Source organism: Bacillus rossius, chromosome 14 (assembly GCF_032445375.1).
Source record: "Bacillus rossius redtenbacheri isolate Brsri chromosome 14, Brsri_v3, whole genome shotgun sequence".
Classification (NCBI taxonomy): Eukaryota; Metazoa; Arthropoda; class Insecta; order Phasmatodea; family Bacillidae; genus Bacillus; species Bacillus rossius.
In genome coordinates, this window is record NC_086341.1 from 41,744,313 (window position 1) to 41,765,466 (window position 21,154).

At 36.7% G+C, this 21,154-nt stretch overlaps 1 protein-coding gene across 10 annotated transcripts in view; it reads right to left on the bottom strand.

Moving 5' to 3' along the window:
* The window catches only part of LOC134538818 (partitioning defective 3 homolog), a 116,062-nt gene that overhangs the window by 26,232 nt on the left and 68,676 nt on the right, over window positions 1-21,154 (bottom strand). For 9 of the 10 annotated variants that reach the window (XM_063380328.1, XM_063380334.1, XM_063380333.1 and 6 more), the window contains 6 exons: window positions 19,157-19,276; window positions 17,817-17,899; window positions 15,535-15,692; window positions 14,093-14,185; window positions 7,937-8,065; window positions 6,535-6,605 (listed from right to left, as the gene is read on the bottom strand). In XM_063380328.1, the coding sequence (XP_063236398.1) occupies window positions 6,535-6,605; window positions 7,937-8,065; window positions 14,093-14,185; window positions 15,535-15,692; window positions 17,817-17,899; window positions 19,157-19,276 (654 nt within the window). The remainder of the gene's footprint in view (window positions 1-6,534; window positions 6,606-7,936; window positions 8,066-14,092; window positions 14,186-15,534; window positions 15,693-17,816; window positions 17,900-19,156; window positions 19,277-21,154) is intronic. The other variant, XM_063380331.1, reaches the window with a different exon arrangement.

Consider the following 21,154-nt stretch of genomic DNA (forward strand, 5'->3'; position numbering starts at 1 on the left):
TTAATAATAACAAAAGATGATAAAAATTGGCTTACAATATCATTATTTCAAACTACCGATACTGTTATGTCAAACACATGCCCATTTAGGAAATAACATTATTTAATTTGTAACTGTTATTCTACAGCAACATACTGTATGTGCTTATGAAAGAAAATGTTTAGAAAAATTAAACAAACCTGATGAAAGCATTCAACGTTACTGTTTCAAGTGATACAGAGTAAAAATTATTAGAATTAAATACACCTAACTGTAAGTAACTTTTAAAAAAACACACACTTTATAAATATGCTAAATTTTTGTTAAAATAAATACATACATAGTATAATAGTTAATCAAATGCATGCAGACACAGCTTAACAAATACATTTTCTTAACATAAGAATTAAAATTAACTAAATGATTAGCACCATATGGAAAAATTTATATCAGAAAATATTTGAAACTTAAGATGAGTTGCTCTATTGTATATAAAATATGAGTTACGTTTTCCCAATAGATTAAACCGAGTTGATTTGTTATTCAAAGAGTTAAAAAAATGTTTGGGAAGCAAGCTGACACATATCTTATTAAATCTACTTTTAATTTAATTTACTTACACACACACACACATCAAATGGTAAAACACCCCAACATCCCATTACGATATTTAAAAACCACAACGTATTTTCGAAGACAATTGGTTTCATGTACTAGCATGTAACATAAAAATTAATTTAACTTAAAACTTATCAAAGTGTTTACAGGATATGAATCATAATCAAAGAATCGAATAAAAAATGAGAAATAAATGTGAAAACAAATTATGTATATTTTAGTAATCTACTGAATATTTGCATTACTGTTTTCCATACTGGAAACAATGATGAGGACGATTATTGTCTGGTGTTGATACGGCAGTCGACACAAAATACTTCGAAATCAAATCAACATGCAGTAAATAAATATTTTGATTATTATTTGTAACAACACTCAAGAGTTAAAGATTAGTGACACTGAGAACCAACACGTTGTTAGTATCCATAATGCTGTATCATGCAACAGTAACAAATAATTAAGGAGAAGGTAAGTAATATTCTGAACCAAGTCACACACAGAAATCTAGGGATGAAACAACTCTAAAATGCAAAATTTCTGAACTCTGATACTTATAAACAATACCTGAATAGGTTCTTGATTCTTAACAATTTTTTTTTTAATTTTCAGCTTGCGAAATCTTCTGCTTCAGTCACTCACTAGTAACAATAGCATGAAGCAAGCACTAGCATTTATGAACCATGCCTATACTAGACAGTACAAAAGTAAACATCCTTTAAGAATATCCCAATTAGGAAAATTTCCTACTAAATTCCTATTCACATAAATTTTCATTTTTAAGCTATTGTCGATTAACTTTACTAAATTTTGACAGTTCTGTAGATAAGCAGCACACAGCGACATATTCTTCCATCTCATTGTATCCAATCAGAACGTGGGTCTGGTGTGTTCATGTCACTTCTAGAAACATCAGGAAGTGGACTTTGCAGTGTGCCTGAGGGTTTTCTCACAGTAATCCCATTTCCCCTCACACAGTAGCTTCGTCAATGCTCCATTAGCGTTCTTACCTTTAGTTTGTAGCGGCGTGATAATTGGTAGCCGCCCCACAACACAACCTGCGAACGAATGAGTCCCCTTTTGGTAGGGGAGGATGCAAGAGGACGGGTGTGTGCGGTCAGGTGCCCCAAAGGCAATAAGCACCAGAATCAGGAAAATAGAAATAGCGATCAGTCCACTACAAGTTTCTAATGACTTCGATGTCGAAGCATTACAATGTTAAGCTCAATAGTACTTTTGTTTTATTATTTTACGTTTCCATTTTGAGATTGAATAATTTTGATAAAACAGTTCTTGCTTAAATTTTATATACATGCATCTTCCAAGGTAATTTTTATTTAACTTTGGTGTGCCCCCCAAAATCGCCATCCAGCCTAAGTGAATTATACTACCCTGGATGATGCTTGAACAATATCTCTGCCTAGACTGTACTTTTTATCACAATGGAAAAGTTGTTAAAATTAACTAAATACACTAAAATTTGTTACATCATTTTATGTTGTGTATAGGGATGTGCGGGTACCCGATATTTTTGGGTACAGTTCGAATCCACAATTACCCGAACCCGGAATCGTTGTACGTACATGGATTCGAACAGTATTACGAATATTCACAAATGTTATAAATTAATTTAATACGGCTCAAAAATACTACCAGTGAAAAATCAAATTAGGCTACTATTATGTAAGTGTTTATAATATGATGTATCAAAGAAAGAAATGTAAAATAAATAATTAACACAGTGAAATTAAAACTTTTTCGAGATTTCGAGAGCTTAAACTGTAATAACGAATTCCGTCGTATAGCAAACTAGAAACTAAAAACAATTACATACCTACAAGAAAAAAACGTCTTGGCTATTTAATGGGGAAAAAATGGTTTTGTTTGCTGAAATGTTTATAAAACTGAGAATTCCCTGTGACGTGTAATACTACGGTATTATCAGACTAACTGAAACTGTTTGTTATTGTTTTACGTTCGAGGTTAATACAGCTTCCCGGACTTTCTGCAGTGTTTTGTTTTGTTTCTCGCATGGCGGCGCTCACAGCTCGTGCTGCGTTGTCATGACAACTGCTGATATAAATAATCGCGCGGCGTTTGGAACAGCTTCAACGAGCCTATGCTTGTGTAATAATGACATTTTATTGGCTTAGTTAAAAAGGACGCTAACGTGTCGCGGCCGTGATTGGCCCTTTTCAAGTAACAATTTAATTTCGGCAAGAGAGAAAAAAAGAGTGAAAAATGACGCCATTTAGTGCGTGTTGAAGTGTATTCCCTCGGGGAATATTTGTACGTGGCGAGGCTAATTTCGGCGTTATTGGTGTGAAAATTACGTCAAAATACAGGGCAATAGTAAGCGACACCCTGTAATTGAATGCAGAAGAATTGCTTTCAATTTACGTGAGTGACGGCGTATTTTCCGAATGACCTTAATCGTCCAGAGTTAAGGTATGGTCTGCATCTTCGTTAAATTGGAACGCTGACGTAATTTTTACTGTCAACGTCTTTGAACTGTATAAGAATAAACTTTGAATTATAGTCAAATTAAGTGCATATTGACTTTCGGCAATTATCGGCAAAAATATTTAAAAAAATTCACAATTTACTCACACACAAGTTCAGAGGTCCAGAAGTTAGGAGTTTCATGCTCGAGCAAGCCGGAGCAAACCCCAAAACCTTTTACTTTGTGAACACTTTCAGAAACTTAATTTATTTTATTTTATTTATTCAAGAGTCAGGTTATCTACGACATCCCAAAGACTGTATTTAATATTTGTTTGGTTGTTAATTCCATGACTCGAGGTTTCTCATACTATGGTTGATGCAATAAAAATAATTATTGATAGTGTTATTTTGTTGTTACCTGTTGAATACCTCTGGCGCCCTATGGTTAGTTCCTGCGATAGCGTTCATGAGTAATTCTAAAAAGAAAATATTAATTTCTTCAAATACACGTTTGTGTACAGACGTGCAGTTTATTTCGATTGAGTTGGAGAATTGAATATGTTTTGGTTTTCATCTTTTAAGGTGTATATTATTAATTAAGTTTACATAATTATAAACATTTCAATCTCTGTTTTTTAAATTAATCAGTTTTTTTTTAATAATCTGTGCTTAATATTCGGAATCGGATTCATATCTCAAATATTGCTAGTGATTCGAATCAGATTCGAACTGAACTGAAAATCAAGGATTCGCACATCCCTAGTTGTATACAAAATTATTTAAAAATTTTGTTTACGGTGAATACAAAATATAAGTTATTAGTCCGTTTGTGTGGTCATCCTGCAGCAATCGCATTAAATGAATTTTTGTAAAAATTTTTAAAAATATTCCAAACCGAAATTGACATAAATATTACGAACTCATCCTCCGTTGTGCTATTTTATACCCAGTGCCATTTTTCAGGTAGTAAATAACACCCCCCCAAATAATTAAAAATTGGTTTTATAGCATTCAAAAAATTAATATTTTACAAAATTACAGTTAAGATAATTTTTTTGGACGTTACAGTGAAAGTCTTTAGACTGCATTCTATGGTTTGGCATATTCTGTAATCCTGCACATATTAGAGCCATTGCGCATTCAGATTTTTTAGGTGAGTTCCGGTTGTGGACACTGCGGCCAGCGGGCTCATTACGAACACTGGCAGGGATATGCTCCATCGACACATGTACCGCAGTCAAAGATTTAAAACCAATATGTTTCGTTATAAGTTATAATCTGCGAGAATTTTTGAGAGCCATGGGGGCCAGCAACCACCAAAGAGTTAAAGTGTCCATTGAATTAACTAATTTGTCAGTAAAAAATGACTATTAAGTTACGTATTTAGTTTTATTATTTTATTTTCTTGTTTTATGCATTCAAAATTACTACAGTCAAACCTCTATCTATCGTTTTTCAGGGGACCAACAAAAAAATTCAGTAGATGCGGACATTCAATAGATGTGGACTTCACTCTTAAGAATTTTTAAAAAATAATATTTTAACCTCAAAATTAGTGTCAGAAATATATCAGTTACTTGTCATTAAAGTTAAATCAGTTGAAAAATAAATAAAAATGGAAGTATTTTACTTAATTCAATTTACACTTGCAAAAAAAAAAACATACGCACAATAAATCTACATGGAAATTAAAATTTTTTTCAATATCCTGAAGTCTGAAATATGTTTACTCATGTCATCAAATGCAGAGCTGTACTGAAGAAGCCGATTTTGTCAATATTTAGTTGAATCGGCATTTCTGCTGACTTCCGATACGCTTGTTAATTTTCGGCCGATATTACTGAAAAACGAGAGAGACTGCCATAACCTAAAAATCCACGAGTACCCTTTCCACTTTTCGTAGTAGTACTGCATTCTTTCAGATCACATTATTTCTTCGCAACATGTGCCAAACGTACATATAAAAATTTAACATCCTTTTTTTCAATAATGTCCTTTAATTTTAATATGTCATAAATAAATACATTACCGTCACGGTAAACATACATCTCGGTTGTTACGGTAACTGTAGTGCAAATGTGGTAGCTATCGTGCTTCTGTAGTAATTATGGTATCGACAAAGAATCTGTAGTTCTTTTTATGGTAATTATCTTAGGATAATAATTGGGTTTGTACTGTAGTTATGGTACATCATCCATATTTCTTCGTAAGTTGTTGTTCATTTGTCTTTTCTTCATATTTACGTGCTCCATTACTTGGCTGCAGATTTAAGGTGATTTTTACTACTGTATACTATCGTTACTGTTTTTATGACGGTTTCTTTCTAAGAAATGGTTATTTCTGCAAAATCTTTATGGTTAAACGATTATCTATTATAATTTATAGTGACGGTACCACATATTTTGTACGATCAATGCGGACAAAACGATAATTCGTACATCAGTACAAGCGGACTTTTTTAACCTTAGTTGTATGGCAATTTTGCAGGGACCGTAGAAAGTATACGATAAACACTGACAATCGATACATGCGAGTTCGATAGATAGAGGTTTGACTGTACTGATTTGTTTCATAAGTATTCAAAATGAAGATAAATGTTCAAAATGTATAGTATATATATTGCCAAATGTGTGCATTGAACTACTGGTTACCAAGTGACATGCATATGCACGGTAATAAAAAGTTATGAAAAAGAGTGCTGCATTTAATCTATGATTGAGCTTTTTCAAATAATGCTGTAACTCATTGGCATTGTTACTTCAAAACTACGCAAATCAAACAGTGGTAATTTGATTCCAATAATATTTCACTTATATAAGTCTGAATTTAGGAGCCCCAAATTTAACGAAGCAACGATTTTACAAACACTTTCTCAGAAACCGTTTAAAAATCAGAAATTTTGACACCAAAGTAAAAAAAGTATCAGAAATTTTTTTTAAAAAATCACTATGACAGCTTATCAAAATACGTTATTTTTTAACCCACAGAGTATATTTTGTTGTGGGTTTTAATACTCTCAATTAAGTTTCTATAAGAAGAAATAAATAAATCGGCCACGGTAGCTTGTGCGACATTAGTGGGCGCACTGGTAAACTCATCCGGCTACGCTGGCCGCATCATGAATTATGGCTTTGTCTCCCCAGGGGTTTACATACTTCAGGCTAAAGCTCATTCCCCCTCCCATACACAAACCACCTTGTCACTTTGTGTTTCAAATTTTGTAAAAAAAAATAACACTGTTTTTAAGAGAGGAAAAAAATTACGTCCATTTTTCCAAGTCTCCGCCAATTACCCAACACATCAACTCATTCGACGACAAGCCATCATAATTTCTTTTTCACCTGTGGCCAGGTACATTCTACAGTTTGATATTATGTACCTAAAAAACCAATACTTGTAAACATAAACATTCAGAGCTTCATCATAACGAAACTTTCATCCACGTTATCACGAATTTGTTCAGGACAGGACAAGCCGGCGGTGAAGATGGCGTACCTGAGGCAGAGTTTGTGGAAGACTTGGAAGGCTGCAGTTGACTAGAGGACTTCTGACGGTCCCTCTCCTCCCTGCAACAACCACCGCCCTCGCAGACGCACACAGGGTCGCCAAGAGGGAAGGGGGTACCACGAGGGCCCCGCTGAGTCCCCGGAATTTTTTTTAATGCTCGCACTTACCATGTCGGGACAAACAATTACAAGTTTATTGTTAAAATAATTCATAGGATATGCACAGGTAAATTTCACAATTTCGGCTACAGTCACATTTACCGTATTTAGAATGTTTTTTTTTTTAATGTGTAAACATTTTAGGCCAACGGTATACAGAATTTGATAGGGGTGATTTTGCGAAAATGAACCAAATTCATTGAACGGAAATGTATCACAAAGATGGCGGGCCCACGTGTAGCAACACAACCCCATACACAGAGTGATTTGTGGAAGGTTAGACAAACTGAACTGACATGTTAGTGGAACCATTTAGAAAATACATATTGAAAAGCTCTAGGGGTTAAATTTAGTTGTAACTATTTTTTTATATTTTTCTTACGTATTACCGAAATTTTACCTCTTAACACCTATAGCTTTTTTTTTTTTTATATTTACGTTTGGTCCCTGAAGCATCCTTCTTCTACGCAAGGCAGTGTTAGGTGTAAAGAACGACTAAAGAATTAGTTCTGAGCTCATAAACTTAGAAAAATGGAAACAAATAGCTAAAAAGGTTAATACTAATTTTAATTTAAAAAGAAAACTAGTCACAATGATGAAGATAAAATGCTTTCAAAAACTTCCCTTGGTATTGTTTATTAAAACGGTGTACTAAATTGTATAAAACTCTATCGGCTTGTGTGAAAAATGAGACGTATGGGGATAATGAAGTAAAATTACAAAACAACTTATTTTTTTTTAACAAAATGTTACAAATCTGGCTCAAATACTGTGCCCTCTAATACAACAACATGCTACTTTAATAGGACATGTGACTTTTTGTTCCTTTGCATCAAATTTTTCACTTTTATACCAATTTAGTACACAATTGTAATTGGGAAGTTTTCAGAAGCATTTGAACCTTCCTCAATGCGATTAGTTTCCAATTTTTTTTATCTACTTTAACTAAGCAACTCGTATCAAGTAGTATGCCATATGGAATTTTATTCAAATGGTACAAATTTAAGCTACAAAACACCAAAGTTATTCCCAAGTCATTAAAAAAAAAAAAAAAAAAAAAAAAAAATTCTCTGTTACTTCATGTACGTAAACTATAAACTAAAAATCATTAATTATGAGAGGGTCCGGTAGAATTATAATTAAAAGTGTGCTGACTTGACATGACATGGATCTTCCTTGACTTTCCAGAACGTGGATACCTAATTCACACGGGGGAGCCGCGAGCTCCTCACCTCAGCTTCTTGTTGCGCTGGTACGTGTCCGTGTTCTTGGCGTCCAGCGCCGCGTGCCTCTTCTCCGACATGCTCTGTCGGCCGAACGCGTCTCGCGAGAAGCCGTCCGGGTGATCCTCCAAGGACAACCTGCGTCCACGAGCAAACGAGTGAGCATTTCTGCACCACAACAGGACGGAACCTTTCTTGCACCTGTCACGGGACCTTTGAATATATATACTGTATAGAAGTCGCCAGCCCAGGTTAAAATTTCCAATACGGTTTTGAGGTAGTTGGTTAATTCACCGCCGCAATCGCCACCGTCTCTAGGGCATCGACTTGTGGTGGTCCCTGGCGGACAAGTGTCGAACTCTTCAAACACCCCTTCCCCCTCCCGTTCAACGACCTTGAGCTGCAGTGAATGTTGGGTGGGGGGTGCGGGGAATGACAGCGGGCGACAGTGCTGCGCTCTAACGTGTAAATAACAACTGAGACGATACAGGACGTTACGGCAGCGCACTGCAGTGGTGAAGTTCCCAAGCTGCTCATCATACGCTTCTGAAAAACGTAGAGTAAATCCTATCCACTCACGACTTCTATACAGTGTATATATATTCAAAGACGGGACTACCGTAAGAAACGCAGCGATGAGTAAGAACATGGAAATTTATGACCGGCTAAACATTACACATATGTAGCAATAAGAAAAAATTGTGTAAAATGTCTAAACATATGAAATCTGTAAACGTAAAAAAAAAATTGGATTCTGCTTGAATAAATTTTTTTTTTTTTAAGGACATGGACAGTGAAAACTCATTGATGCAAAACTAATGCATCAATAAATTTTCTTTAGTATTTGATCTCTTTAAGGAAATTAAAAATTTACTCTCAATGTTATTACTAACTACACATTTATATATACCAATAATATGTATTGCATTTGACAAGAACTAGTTACATTACTATTTAATCGCTGTGGAAAAATTGTAACGTCGCCACATAAAATAAATCAATAAAATAAATAATTCTAAATCTGAAATACGAAAGTCAAGCAAGATATTTTGTATTTAATAACAGTTCAATATAATGTACTTTCAGTTTTTTAGTATAAGATTTTCACTGTACATCCTCCATGCATGTAATCAGTGAACACATAAATCATCAGTACAAATACCTAATAACTCAGTTCAGCTACCACTGCATGTAATAAAGTGTTGTGCTCAAAACATCAAAAATGTACAAGATTATCCGAAGGAGAAAAATGTACTAAGCTGTAGTATTGAACAGTTTATTAGTTGACACATTAGTCAAACACATTTGTCATAGCATAGTGTACACTATCCCATAGCACTTGGTATGTTAGAGTTTTAATATAGATTGTGTTAAGTATTTCAAAGCAAGTTCATTAAAAAAAAGGTACTGCATCAATCATAAATTTTGTAAACACTTAGTAAATTCAACAAAAGGACATGTTTTTGAAATACAGTAGAACCCCCATTTTGCAAACACGGATTTAACGAAAACAGCGATTTAACGTAAAGGTTTTCAGGAACCATCAAAAAACACCAATTTATTAAAATAATAATATAGATTTCCAAAAGATGAAAGTAAATAGTAATGGAATCTTATTAAAAATTACACTATGTGGTGTCAGTAATAGAATGGAGGTACTATATATTAATATGTGCCTTTGCATCATCTGTCCAAATACGAAAAAATTAAAAAAAATTGTTCAAATTACTTAAAAACTCCGGGTGCTGTAACTGAATTGCGTAGGTGCGTGCCATTGCGCGCGCCTGGATAGATAGACTGTCCGCGACACATGACGTCATGAAGGGTTTCTTTGTCCGCATCCCCCTCCACCTTCTCCATCCCTGGCTTGACTCACCACGTTATCTTCCAAACACGCCCGCATAGTAACAGTGCTAGCCAATAATCACACGTTTCCAAATATTCCCTTTTCCATCCTCCAGGTTTTTTCAACTTGTGACCATGTCACACCAATACGCCATTATCATTATTCTCTAGAGGTGTAAAAGTAACGAAAAAAAGCGTCCCCGTATGTAATCGTTACTATTAACAATTAGTACTCGTTAGTCGTTACTATCGTATCACGTTACATTACTCGTTACTTCTGATACCGCATAACATGCTATGTTATGTTGCAGCAACGAATCGAGTCGTATTGCATACGCGTACAGTATGACGTCGCGTAAATAATAATAAATAGAATATAAACAATTAACAATATTTGATAATTAACAGTTTTTGTTAACCAAGAAACAATTAAATCTCATTAGAGCGGCTTTTTTATACTATCTCTTTTAAGATAAGAACAAAAAAACGTGAAAATACGCGATAATAAAAAAACATATTTCTAATTTGTAAACAATACTTTCTTACGTTGTATCTGTTCCAATCTCAAAATTTGTCTACACACACAATACCTTTAATAAACAGTAAAAAACTTTGACGACAAATTTCCAAATTATACTTTACTTAAAAAACAAACATCGTTCTTTGTAACGCAAATTCATCGAATATGCACGCGCATGCGTAAAACATACGAAAAATGCGAGTAACGAGATGCAGCCATGTGTAACGTTTCGTTACTCGTTACTAGATGGCGCACCTGTTACTCAGTACCGAATACATACGGTTTGCTACAGCTCTATTATTCTCAGTAAGAGCTTTGTGCACGGTGTTTTAGTTTTTGGAATACGTTTTTTATAAGTGCTGCGCAGCTCAGCGAACAAAGAGTCAGCCGGCGGCTACGCCGCGCCGTAACAGCAGCTGACCGAGTACAATGACCTTTCTCCGCGTACGGCGCGCTATTGACGGAAATTTTCCATCAATTTGCGGCCATATTTTTTTATTTTTAATTTTTTACCCTGATGCAATGTGTATGTAGCTCGTATTTGTTATAAACGCTGCAGGTTGCGACTGTATTTTAAAAAACTTTAATGTATTTCTTACACTTTACATATTTTTAAACTTTTTTTTATTTTATGCCTCATTTTTCACGGTTTCTGAAAATCTGTATGTACGACCGAGGTGTACTTACGAACCGGGGGCCGTACGAGCGAGATTAAAAGACGTTGAAGATGTAAAGTTGACGAAGTCTGAGATAGCACGGCAGCACAAGATATCAGCGTCGACCCTGTCTACGATATGGAAACGTAGGGACGCGATTATGAGTGCGGGGGTCATTGAAAATCGTAAAATCGGATTTAACGAAACATCGATTTAGAGTAAACATTTTCGGTAACCATAGCACTTCGTTAAATCGGGGTTCTACTGTACCATAATGGTGAACAAATGAACATGTCATCATGAAATAATGATGGCCATGAGGCACAAATTACCACAATCAGTCTGCATCATAATTAGACAATACAATAACGGCACTTACATCAGAAGAAAAATTTGAAACATGGCAGGGACAAGTGCAAAAAAGTAAACAATGCAGCCAAACATGGTGGCTATCTTTGGATGCAGGGGCATAAATCTGTGGGATTCGCAAGACAAGAAAAGGGAGGGGGGGGGGGTCGAGAGTTTTGCGTGTGGAGTTAACTGACACAAGACATCTCTGGATACTGTGCTTGTATGTTGTATTACGTCCATGTTTTGGCCTGCATGCGTACAATAATCGGATAACTTTAAAGTATATAGAAATTTTTCCATAAAACATTGTTTCAACATCAACTCCCTTTCAGTCATGCTTTTGCAAGTGCAAACGGGCAACCCCCCCCCCCCCCCCCCTTCAGTGAGGGACTTCTTAATTCCAGGGGGGGGGGGGGGTCCTGGCCCCCCTGCCCCCCATGTTTGGGCTGCAAAGACCACCCCAAACCTATTAAAACTTCGACAGTAAATTTATTTCTAAAGTTCTGTATCATAATGGACAATTGAATACTCGTGATCTTATGTGAGGAATGTGCGAGTTATTTCAACATTTTGCCTTGTCGTATCAACCAGGTCGTTACAGATTGTAACATTAACGATACTGAGACCAAGGGATATTAGAATGGAATCAGCTATGGCCTATACTAGTAAGCGTTTGCCTGTAAAGATTTTGGAAACCTTAAAAAAAAAATGCAATGAGCATCGCTGGACATCGGGATCAGAACCCAGGTCTTCTGGAACACGGATCCAGTCTCACTGCTTCGAGAAGGGGAACGTGGTCGTGGCGAGACCTGTGAAGAACTGTCGACAGGGTCGTCAAGGCGAAGGGGCAGATAGCAAAATACCTGAGGCCCAGACGTCGGGTCGAGAATTTATTAAGTTGTGTGATACGTCACATTTCCAGTTATGGCCACTAACTAGAACATTTACAAGTTTTTAGGGTTTTTTGTTTTTTAAGTGGAACTTTTTTGGGTGCGTTGAGAGTATAATTCCAAGGCCGAATTTTAATGCAACGTTTTCGTGAAACATTGTTGTGAAATGTTTCTGACGCGAAAAGAACAAAGTAGGTACAGTACAACCCTGTTATAACATTCTCCAAGGGACCAACATAAAAAAATGTTATAAGCAGGAAAATGTTATAAGCAGGAAATCATCTTCACTTTGTAAAAATTACGTGTGGATTGATTAAATTAAAAAGTTTAGGTAAAACAACACAAAATACAGGAGTATTACACTAAGTACAGCAATAGAATGGAAAATTGGTTAATTTTATTTATAGGTAATACCTAATACCTAATAATATGCTAAAGAAAAAAAAATGTTTTGTACGATACAGTTCAGAGTCGAAACAGAAATATTCAACTCTTTTGCAATCACAACACGCGTTTTGTTGGGGTTCCTGTCCACTTGGTTAATAAACTGAATTTTTTCAGCTACAGAATATATTTTCGCTTATATTTATCGGCCATCATAACCGTACAAAAACCTGAATAAAATTTCAATACGGCGTATTTTAATTAAATACGACCGTGACTACAATAAGTAAAAAAAAAAAAAATTACGGTAAAGGTTAACCACAAACAAAAGCCGTGAATATATCCATAGAACAGTTAACCATTTCAAGGTGTTAAACCTTTGAAACAAAAACCAGCACCATAGACTACAGTAGCACTGTTTCCGACCATGTATCAGTGCACAAAATGCGCATCATAAGTATAAAGGAACAAGTCATAGGCTAACAAGCGTGAACAGGACGCCATATTGATAGTCGATCCGGTGCAAGTTGTGGAGTGCGTGTGTACCACGTCTATGGTGAACTACTCAAATGTAAACATCTGATGTTTGTATATGCGTGCTGTATTTTCTAGCTATGGTTTCGCTCTAAATTATGACTTTGAAGGAAGGGATACTGCAAATTGTGGCAGTTATCAAAGAAAATTTGAACGTTAAAGGCGGGAATGTAGAAATTTTAATATTGTTACAGGCGGGAAATTAAAGCATTGTGATAAATGGAGAAATGACAGGACCATGAAATTATGGTGTTATAGGCGGGAAAATGTTAAAAACGGGAATGTTATAACCGGGTTGTACTGTACTTGCTCACAGAGATACATGGAGAGCATTATACTGGGCTTATTTTTTTTTTCCCTCTTTGTGTGATGATTCGTCCCCTGATAAAAAAAAAAACTAAAAGAGAACTGAGATATATGAAAGAAACAATAAGACAGAGTGTGTGAGTCAGTGCTTGCTTCAGAAAACAGATATAGGTGTCCTATACAGTCAGCTGTGAGTGCCTTGAATTTTATATTTGCTACCAACGTGCCCAAGTTCCTCCTTGTTCAACTTGCGCCGTAGAGAGCTGTGTTTGAGACAAGTCCCTGCATTTCCTGCATAGATAGCGCTACCTGTTATGAAATCTCATATTTCGTTCAGAGATTTGGCGTGTTCAAAATGGCAGAATTGTTTTTAAAAAAAAAAAAAAAAAAAGTAACACGCACAGATTTTCTTTATGGTGTATTTCAACAGTGAATAATATTAATTGCTAATTAATCATTATTAGAAAATTGCCTTCGTTCTATCTTTCCGTCGTTTTTCTCCTTATGATGTACTAACGAGTCCAGGTTTGACTTTCCAAAGAAGTTTTTACTTCCATCACGTTGTACCGAGTTACACGTGCTCTTCATTTTTTAAACTATGGAGATCAAAAAGCTGTACATTAATAATAAATAGTAGGGAGGGGACCAGACCGGCTGTCGGGAGACAGCGCGTACTCACTGACTAGCGTAGGTGGCGTCGGCACCGTGCGAGCTGCCGCTGTGGTCAGAGGGAGGGGGCTGGCCACGGCCCGGCTGGGCGTCCCTGGTCGGCCTGCAAGGCACACCACAGCAACTCTCTCAGACGGGCCGTCTACAGTCGTGAATTCATTCAGTAGCAAACTATACCTCCGCTTCACTACAACAACTGAAGTTCTTTAGCAACGCCCCGGGAAAACCTGAGCCCAACAGTACATGTGTAGTACACTAGGCACGTATAAACTGGTGTTTAGAAGGGAATTTAACCACCGAGATGTTGGCGACACTGACCATAAGAATACTGTCACCGGGCGCCATCGTGATCGTTCAGTTCTCCTTATTTTGTTCGTAATGTGAGTGGGTTGTACGGTCGACTTCAACGAGAACACAGACAGTGGGTATGCCGTGCACACGGTTCCGTGTTTTGGACGTGGGACAGGCGCTGTGACGTGTGGGTTTGGACAGTTTCGTGCAATTATCTCTCGGAATTAGGTATTTGCGTGGTCCTCCGGTGGAACTATGCCGAGCGACGGTGAACAAGGTGTACTTTAAATTTTAATCTCGTGCCTTATTTGTGTTAAGGGTTGTTGGCAAAATTCTTTTTTTTTTTGTCGCCATTTCCGGCGAGCGGATGTCGGACCAGTAGCGGGCGAGGCAAGTGTGGCGTTGGTCCGTGTCCATCGCATGTCGCGCTGCAAAAATTTTAGAGGTAAGTTGGCCTGACAGCCTCGTTCGCCATCGAGCAGTGTTTCATTTCATGTTTTCAGATGTTTCGCCTTCTCAAAAGAACGTGTTCTCGGTGAACAAAAATGGAATAAAATTTCCAAAAAATAATTTAAAATTATAATAAAAATTTTAAAAAAATGTGCCGAAATACCTCATTTCCGGCACAGTGCGCATAACAGCAAAGAAGAAGAAGGAGAAGAAGAATCGCTGAACCAAGCATTCTATTACAGCATTTAAAACTAAAGGTACTTAAAAATTAAATCTATGTAAGTATTGAATTCAGTAATGACAGCATAGTGAACACTTCCTTTCAGGTTCTGCCTTCTGTTTGCGACAACTAAGACGCAGTGACTAAGTAACCTTTCACTCTCAACATAGTTTGTAGGTCTAAAAACATACACAGGACTGCTTGTGCAAACTGATTGTAATTTATAGTCTGAGAAATCAATACTTTCTTGCATTATCTTCTTTAAGGGCTTCGTAATCCTTGGAAAGTTCGGTGTTCTAAAAAATGATGGAGTTTTGGAATAGTTTTCGTTGGTGAAATAACATCTTCTGACTTGTTAAGGATGATGTTCTTTGGGATGAAAATGCTAGTGCAGAAGAGTCATGACGTGCAATCCGGTCCCGAAGACGGGAAGCCTCCGGTGTTGACCAACGAGCCGCACCAAGCGTGTGTCCCGGTGGGGCGGTACCGACCTGTGTCCTGGCAGCTGCGGAGCGGGCTGGGGACACCTCTCCTCCTCTATGAGGGCCATCTCCTCCGGGGGCAGGTTCACGGTGGGGCTGGTCAGCGGGCCGCAGCTGCCCGGGCCTCCGCTGATGGGCACCGTCGTGTTCCACACCTCGCGCGTCGCCTGCAACACCCCTTCCAAATGTAAATTTTCGCCAGAAGATGTTGTTACGCATAACAGGTGTACTGATTATGGAAACACACGCAACTAATATTTTGAAAATATTTTTAGCAGTGACGTACTGTGGTAATATCCAAGATGATGTACCTACTTATTCCTCTACCCGTCTTTTGCTATTGACAGGCCTGTTTTAACGTACCCTTAATTTTTGTACTCGCAGTAATGTAATCTTAAAACGTAATTGTTCTTTCGCAGGGAAATAAAAACAGGAAAGATATAGATAGATGATTTCGACAAACGTGCGATACGCGATACCATCGAAAAATTTATGTTACAAGAAAGAGTGTTCCAACAATAAGGAAACTTATTCCTGCATTGAGAGAGAAGATCGGGCGGCAGTGGAGCGAGAGGTCGCTCAGAAGAGTGCTACAGAATATGGGGTTTGTATGGAAAAAATGCAAAAACAAACGTGACGTCCTTATTGAAAGAAGTGACATTGTCATGTGGCGTTCCTAGTACTTGACGTAAGTTCGCAAGTTAAGGTGCGAGGGCAAGGAAATTTTTTATTGGATGAATCATGGATATATACTACTTGGTTAACTTTTTTTGGGAAGCTCGTAAAATCCAACTTTTTCTCCGGCATATTTGCAGAAAGACTAATCGACAACTTGTAAAACAGACGTCCTTTTCAGAAATTTAATATCTTTGCATCAGTTAAATTAAGTACTTACTGTTGTACAATCTGAACATGTACACTGCAAATACTGAAGCTGTATAGTTGTTCGAAGTTACGTGTATTTAAAGGACAGGAGTGCTTTTTTTTTTCCTGGTGTAATACTATAATAAATAAATCTAAAAGTGAACTGAAACCAGATGCAATCACTTGTGAAATTAAAATACTACTCTGTTTCGTGCAAAGTATACTGAATATTAAAAATAGTTGACTAAATTTTTACCCTGCTTTTTTCACATTTCTCACGGAAAAGTATTGATTTTGCATTTTATCACGTAAAAACAAGATTTCGCAATTTTATCACATATATTTCGCACAATTGAAGAATCATCTCTATTAATAACTAACTCTTAAAACTAATTTACAGTATTTAAAATGCAACTAACCTAACCTAGCAACCACTCAAACTGTTAAGTACTAGTAAATTAATTTCTCTTAAATTAATAAAATGATTAGAAAAATGCACGAAACCATAAACTTGCACATAATTACATTCCCATGTTTAAAAAGGAATATTATAATATATATCTCTAATTAAAAATATGTAATACATTTTTAAAAGTTAAAAGTATTCATGTTAGGAGTTTTTGTTTATAGTAAGAATTTTTTTTTCACAAACTCTGTGGTCACACTGGCCCTGCAAGTGAAGGAACACTGTGCGGTCAGTGGGTCAAGATGGCCGACAGGTAGTGTCTGTACTGCACGTGGTCCTTTGAGAATTTCGAATGACTTAAAACAAGGGAAGCAACAATGAACGCAAGAAAATCAAGGTTGTTTATAAACAATGAAAACGCTAGACATTACGTACCAGCCTTCCGATATGTTAAAACACAAATTTGTTCCCCTGATTTGTATTGGTAATACATTTTTTTTTTGCTAAAAAAATATTAATTTGTTAATATTTTTACGTAGTACTGTTATTTTATTTTATTGGTGAAGAAATGAAAACATGTCGCATATAATAAAAACAACATTGTGACCTATACACACAATTAATATTTGTATTCAAAAGTTTTTGATTTACACGACTGTAAATAATATAGATGGCGGAAACACAAGCTGAAGCACAAGAAGTTGATGGTTGGCCTATGCTCGCATTACATTAGTTGCATCTTGCATAGTTTATAAATGGATGGTGTTATGCAAAAATGAGTTAGCAAAAAAAAAAAAGGAAAAAAAGTTATTGAAATAATTGTGTAGATAAAATGACATTTTTAAATGAGCTAAATTTGTTTAACCGACATTCCTTGCTACTATGCCATCTTGCGACCAAACATTCAACGCACTGCCAAAATACTGGTTATTGTTGAAAATGTTTGTGGGTTGAACCATTTTTACATAACACCGTCCAAACGTATGTTTGAGAATGTCGTCACTGGAGTATTTGTGCTCACCTGGTAGTAGCTCTGGTTGCGGAACGCGTTCTGGCCCGCGTGCTGTCCTGTCAGGCGGTCGATCACCGGGTTGCGCCCCTCCCCTGCCGTCACAAGCACAGGCAGGGAGTTGCAACAAGTGCCTTACCTTCACGCACACATCAGTCTCTTTCTTCGCGGTTTTTTTTCAACTTGACAACTGTTGACTCTCATCAACACAAAGTGTTTTCACAGTCCCTAGAAATTACAAAGTGTCTTACAGTGCTAAGTAATACTGTAAGTTTAATGCAAAAGTTTAGTTTTTTATGCAACACAAAGTTGTTTTCGTTACAAGGGTAAAAAAAAATTACACGCATTAGGTTCAACGGCGAACAGAGTACATTTTTAATGTTTGAAAACATCTTTAAAAGTAAACTTTCACGTCCGACAACTTCGTATAGCTGTTGATTAAATAAGTAAGCGGTAATATTCGAATGAATATTATATTTTAAATTTAGAATACATAGTTTTATACGGGACAACTACCTACACAAAATAATCGGAATCTTATAGCGGGTCCAAAAATATAATGCAACATTTATGCGAGAAATTTTTTTTCCTCCAAATTATGATGCTTTAAAATAATGATGTGATGATTATGCACGTGAAATGATTATGCGATCAAATATGGTAGACTATATTTTTTGTCTTTATTCTATAGGATATTCATTAACGTGTCTGCAACTACAAAAATATGCTACCAGTTTCCACAAACTTCTACAGCATAAAACACTACGGAATCTTGTCTCACATGTCATGGTAATTATTTTTTTTTCTTGTCATTACTCTAACTTACAAAAAATCTCTTGCATTTTGTGTTTCGTCACCAGATATTAACAAAATGTTACGCCTATCACGGCAGTAAAAATGTCAAGCCAGTGTACATTATACGGTTCAACTGAAAAACAAATGAAAAATCTATATAATAATAGATTGACATGAATAGCTCTTAATTGAAAGTAATGACAATAAACTTATATAACTAACAAGACACGTGAGTCTGAGTCTGGAAATAAAGTCACTAGGTAAGCTGTCATGTACCAATAACTCAGTGAAAACTGTTCAGTAACACAAAAAAAAAATGGATAAATATTACCAGGGCAGGATCGGACAGGATGTGCGGCAAGGATGAGGTACAAATTCACATGGCATCAACAAAATGGCTTCTTGCTTCTTCGGTGCGGCGAAGTTGCCAATCACAACACAGCGCCTACAATCAGGAAGGAAGTCTCGAAAATAATGTAAAATATTTAGCATGGAGTTAGTACAAAAGCGATTCCCCCCCCCCCGGCAACTGTTATTAGTAACTAGGGAGTTTCCACCTGAGTGATCGCTGGCAGGAGGAGTCTTCATCGCGGCGCTCGGCAGGAATATCACAGTGTTGTCGGAGGTCTCGCTGTTCCCGGAGTTGTCAAACTTCCCCTCTCCAAACGTTTCTGTGCCTGCAACACCAGTCGCTTACAAATAACAACATGGATGCTTCCTCATTCACTTGCTCCCCAGTTTACTAATCACCGTCAAAATATCCACGAGTTCCAATCCCACCGAAACATGCAGTCACACTGTCGCAGCATTAATGACATCGAACAGCATTACGATTGGACTTGCCAATCATCCTGATGGATTTGTTTCATCACCGTTCTAGTGAATACATGCAAATCAAATGCTAATAATAAAAAAAACGGAGGAAAGGAATTTTTTTTTCAATGCAATACTTTGGGAATTCTTTTAAATCACAATAAAAAAAAAATAGGCATAGCATCTATTGAATGTTAATGATTCTTCAACAGTGATTGCAGACTATCAGAATATTAATAAAGCACTCTCTACTAACCTGCAGTGTCAAAATTTTGAAGATGGAAAACGTGTGAAACAAATTTTTAAATAAAATTGTTTCTGAAAATTCTTAAGGGAGACGGATACGTACACTATTTTAGTTTCAACAGTTTTTAGGTTCAAAAAACATTCAACTGCTTGGTACATAAAAATTTGGCTTTGCTAAAGCATAGTATTTTATTTAATGGTCAGTAGTGACAACCTACTACAAATAGTTAACACTGTGAAGTCACTGGCATTAGGGGACCCACATAGTCAGGGTGTATCTGTCTGGTGTGCAGTCTTCTCGTCATGCAGAGGACAACTACAAAATTAGAGAGGTAACCATAGTCCATAACATTGGATTGCGTAGAAATAAAGTTAAAGGTGTAAAACATATCACTTAAGTGCTTATGAGAATCTGTATCGGTAGGAAAAAAGGAGTTAGTTTGTCCAAAAACCGGTGTTATATTTCACAAAATTCGCAACCAAAAGTTAAGTTATTTTATTTTCATGCGCTCTTTTATATGACTGCATTTAATTTTAAAAAAAAATTAAACCATAATCGAATGGTTATAAATAATTTTACAACAGATATTCTATTACTACATTTACAACTAAGGGTACTTAAAAAATAAACCTATGTATGTAAGTATTGAATTCAGTAATGACAGCATAGTGAACACTTTATGTCAGGTTCTGCCTTCTGTTTGCGACAACTAAGATGCAGTGACTAAATAACCTTTCACTCTCAACATAGTTTGTAGGTCTAAAATCATACACAGGACTGCTTGTGCAAACTGATTGTAATTTATAGTCTGAGAAATCAATACTTTCAACATATCTTCTTGCACATCTTCTTTAAGGGCTTTGTAATCCTTGAAAAGTTCGGTGATCTCAAAATGATGGGGGTTTTGGAATAGTTTTCATTAGTGAAATAACATCTTCTGATTTGTTAAGGATGATGTTCTTTGGGTTGAAAATGCTAGTGCAGAAGGGTCATTGTACAACATCATTACCAAGGCGTGTATTCGGAGTTACCGTATTTAATTGCATAATGTCCGCCATCGCATAATGTCAGTACCTTTCTTTTTAAATACTTGAAATGGAATTTTTCAAAATCAGCATAAAGTCCGCACCAGACAAAGCAACCTTGGCCACCCCTGAAAGGCACAGTAACGGGATGGAAAATTACAGACGCTGTCAACAATGCTTTGACCTTGAGTTGTTCATTTCTCCGGAGCGGTCGCTGAGAGGGTTTGTAGTGTGGTGAAACCGTCCGGACTCAGAAACTCGCACTCCACTGCGCAGCTGCCTGCGACGTCACGCGAGTTGCAAGGGGATGGGCTATATATAGCACAAGCCAGTACACGTCAACTCACACTACGTCACAAAGTACGGGAGGTAGCGGAGAAGTGGTGGGGGTACATGCGCACGGTTTTTTTATACACACAGTGGGCAAGGGACAGGGAGGGAGGCTCGCCGGCGCCGGCTAATGCAGACAT